Source organism: Toxorhynchites rutilus, chromosome 3 (assembly GCF_029784135.1).
Source record: "Toxorhynchites rutilus septentrionalis strain SRP chromosome 3, ASM2978413v1, whole genome shotgun sequence".
In the NCBI taxonomy this organism is placed as follows: domain Eukaryota; kingdom Metazoa; phylum Arthropoda; class Insecta; order Diptera; family Culicidae; genus Toxorhynchites; species Toxorhynchites rutilus.
Window position 1 is genome coordinate 268,582,063 of NC_073746.1, and position 3,777 is coordinate 268,585,839.

At 39.0% G+C, this 3,777-nt stretch overlaps 1 protein-coding gene across 1 annotated transcript; it reads right to left on the bottom strand.

The window, feature by feature from the left end:
- Window positions 1–232: 232 nt before the first annotated feature.
- Window positions 233–2,888, bottom strand: LOC129779153 (uncharacterized). The gene is made up of 6 exons (XM_055786443.1): window positions 2,766–2,888; window positions 2,348–2,441; window positions 1,596–2,294; window positions 1,356–1,542; window positions 887–1,298; window positions 233–825 (listed from the first exon to the last, which is right to left on the bottom strand). Exons 2-6 carry the CDS (start codon window positions 2,418–2,420, stop codon window positions 250–252), a joined length of 1,947 nt encoding a protein of 648 aa, XP_055642418.1. The 5' UTR covers window positions 2,421–2,441; window positions 2,766–2,888; the 3' UTR covers window positions 233–249.
- Between the last annotated feature and the right edge of the window lie 889 nt (window positions 2,889–3,777).

A 3,777-nucleotide genomic window follows, 5' to 3' on the forward strand; every position in this document is an offset into this window, starting at 1 on the left:
TTGGCAGCAATGTTCCAGATTTCACTAATTTTGGGAACCCCAAGGACTGTCAATAATTTTTCATACAACCGTGATTACGATTTCAAAAATTTCTAATCATGGTTTACTCTAGTACAAAACTATTATGTGCATCTGATAAAATAATTATTAACTATTTACTAATTACAATTACAACACTAGTCATGTCCAGGCCGAACCAATTTCCATTCCTATTGGTGCTTCATTCCCTCCATTGAACACCTGTAATTGTCATTTATTTGCTACCCGTTCAGCAATTGATGTAAGCCGTTTGCTGTTTATGACTTGCGCTTTCCATTCTTGTACAATTTGTTTAGTAATCGTCTTCCTTTCCAAAGATTTGGTGATCAATTCGACCACGAATGTAACAGATGCCACCAAATATCCAAAGGCCAGCATGACCAAACCACCACCTATGTCTCCCACAGCTAACGGCAACAATTCACTCTGCTGTCGATCTCTGGAATGCTCAATTGAAATCTGTACCCGATAGTTCATATAACGGTACACTTCAACTATTTCAACGTACTGATAGAGACTGGCATCCCGAATCCACATCGCTAGGTAGTCGAACTTATCCAATAGTGGCCAGGTTTTGGTTGCATAGCCGGTGTCGTACTCGAAGTATACATACTCAGTCATAAGCCGATAGTTTTCGATGTTCTCACCTGTAAACCAGGTGCCCACCATATAGTGGCCGTAGTGTAGTACAGCCATTATGAGGGCTTCTGTGCCCTCATTCGCAATCGCACGAAGGGATTCGATTGGAGGAACACGAAAAGTGGTCAAGATCTTTTGAACATACGGCTGCAAAACAATACTTGTGAAATATATTTAGGGAATATTTAATGCGATAATAAATTATTACGTTTTCTGTTCCTATTAAGGCATAAATCCACGCTTCATGGGGAGCATTCCATGGCAAATTGCTTATGGCCAAATCGTGTATGGTATCTATGGGTGGTTCAAAAAGTGGAAACGCTCTGATGCTATGGGTTTTGCCCAGGTACCCATAGCCAACAACTAGACTAAACATAAGAAGAGTTACAGAAAACATAACCTCGGAGGCTCGACTTCGTCTTAAGGAAGCAGGTAGCAAAAGAAGAGTACTGAAAACGGTGATGAAACTTCGTGATAGACTTCGAGGCCCAGTTGACCACGATCCAATCTCGTTAGGCATTAGGTACTCGAATAGCGCACTTATGATCATCGCAACTAAAATCATGATCCAAACAGTTCTCGTGAACATGAGAAAAATGATGGTCCAAGATGGAATAAGTCTGGGGTGGAGAAGAAAATCCATTCAAAAACATGTTTCGCGCAATTAACGCACTTACTTTGGTCTGGGCGCAAGGCAGGTGATTCCAATCCACTGAACCGGTGTCGAGAAGCTGAAGAACTTGAATAGTTGATACCACCCACCAACAGCCGCGAGTGCAAAATCTACCTTGCGCTCGACCAGCGCCCCGATCATTCCGTTCCCGGTGCGGTTCTCGAAAGCTTGCCCGTACTGGTAGTCTTGATCTAGAAGAATTCCGAAATATTGGTTGGAACAATTTGGGGTCTATGGTACTTGCCAACGGACAGATCCCACGTGCAGTTATACCACAGACAGAATTGTATCAGAATATATCCGTCCAGTCCATCGATGGTGTGCGATTGGTTCAGGTATCGCACAATACCGTCATCCACTTGACGCATCATCACCCATGGTAGCAAATGGAAGGATGCCAACTTTACTGTCTTACCCATCAAATCATCATACTTATTTGGAAAAAGGTTGTTCCCTTCCAAAAACGTGTCATTTTCGGGGAAAAACGAGTCTAACCGTAGAAAATCCAGTGCTTCCGGTGGGTTGCCTACGTATCGATGGGTTATAAAATCGAAGGCGTTCCCGTGAGGTTTTATTATGAGCAGATTTGTAACCTCCAGTATTGTTGGATGGGTTTGAATTTCCTTCAGCAGATCTTCAGATTTTGGAGCAGTAGATTGGAGGACAATCATAATATATTTTTCCGGCCTGCGGAAGATGGTGTCGTCGTGCATCGTAATGTAGTTTTCGAGGAACGGAAGAGTTGCTTCTTCATCTAGCACAAACACCGTGCACCCCAGCTCGATAGCTGCTGCCATTGGTTTGTTGAACCAAATATCCGGTTGTCGTTGGGCAACCACCACAAACGGTAACGATGTCTGTATGTTGAGCGTTGGATTTTTTGATAACTTTGATCGGTACAAAACCCTGCAGATCGTATATACTCCAACAAAGTAGGTAGTAACTAGAAAAGTTATGTGGTATTATGAATATTCTTATTACAAATACTACTGTTACCTATTTGATTTATTAGTTTTTCTTGTATGCTGTCGAATTTATCCATCAAAATGGTCTCTCTAAGCGGATCCATTGTAAGTTAGACTCCACAGAGCTGAAACGTTGGAGAAATTGAAGTAGTGAATATTTTTATTACAAAAAGAGGTGACGAAAAAGTGGAGACCGTGTTTACTTCTATTCTCACGTAGTTGTTAATTTTAATCATGATTGATTGAATACCTGCATTCGATACTAATTATACACTCACGGAGGCAAACTGAGAATAATAAATAGATATGAACGACTAATGCATCAGTTTATGTTTACAAACCGAAAGAAAAATAATGTTTAAACACCATTCCTTATCACTATTTGTTAAATGGAATTTAAATCTGTTCTAAGCAGTAAAACTAAATGTACGAAATATATCAATACATACCAAGAAACTCGGAAGCAGCAGAATTTCGGCAGAATTTCAATGCGTAATTTGAAATCCAAATAAAATAAACATTAATACTGCCTGATATTGTTTTTATTCCGGAATGATATCACACGATTTCACACCAATCAACTGCGGTTTTCTAGAGGTATGTAACGTGCAGACATCAATTTATAGCTAAGGAAAAATGAAGAAAATTGTAACGCAAACATAATATCGTTGCGCAATTATGACATACATTGGCAAACTTTTTGTTTGACGGTTATATCACAATAAATGTTCAGTTGCATAAGTAAAACCAACGTGGAATGAATATGTTTTGCGAATTTGCTGAAATGAATGGCTACAAAGCATCGCCATTTGAAGAGAATAATTATTTTTTTCTATGAAGCTGCGTCTATTGTTGAATGCGTAGTAAAAATAATCACTCACAGACAATTTACTGACTACTCTCCATTTATAAAAGTAAACATGGATGTCAATCATAGAAACGTAGTTTTGCGATTCATCAAATTGATTTGGAGTGATGCTTTTTTTCTCAAACTAGGAAACACGTATGAGAGATTTGTTGTGAACAGTTTTGGTCTGAACCAGACCCCAAAATTGTAAAGGTACCTCTTCAAAATTGCGTTGGAGCACAAATTGAAAATCGAAAACATCGTAAAAATTTACCAATTTCAATCGCAAATTTCATCAATTCATCATGAAATGACTGAGCAATAAAGTCATTTCATGATGGATTGATGAAATTTTTGCGTCAATCGATTTCGGCACTCCATTACAATTTTTTATATTGAAGGAAATAATATGTCATTTTTATATTGAAGAAAATAATATATGTCATGGAACTAACTATCGAACAATGGAAAAATCTCAGCCCCTATCCTAACGGAAATACCCACTTCTGATTGGTCGAAATTGACGACACATGCGGCGGGTCTCTAACAGAGACATCAACATCAAGCTGCCTGGGAGAAATCGGCATTGCAAATACAAAAAAAGTAGGGGGAGC

Bases quoted from the DNA above. Each gene is read 5' to 3' on its own strand.
- LOC129779153 (XM_055786443.1), bottom strand. From the start codon at position 2,420: ATGGATCCGCTTAGAGAGACCATTTTGATGGATAAATTCGACAGCATA. The intron at 1,543-1,595 runs GCAAGTACCATA...GAATTCTTCTAG, and splicing joins CACGTGGGATCTGTCCGTTG to ATCAAGACTACCAGTACGGG. The intron at 826-886 runs GTAATAATTTAT...ATTGTTTTGCAG, and splicing joins CCTTAATAGGAACAGAAAAC to CCGTATGTTCAAAAGATCTT.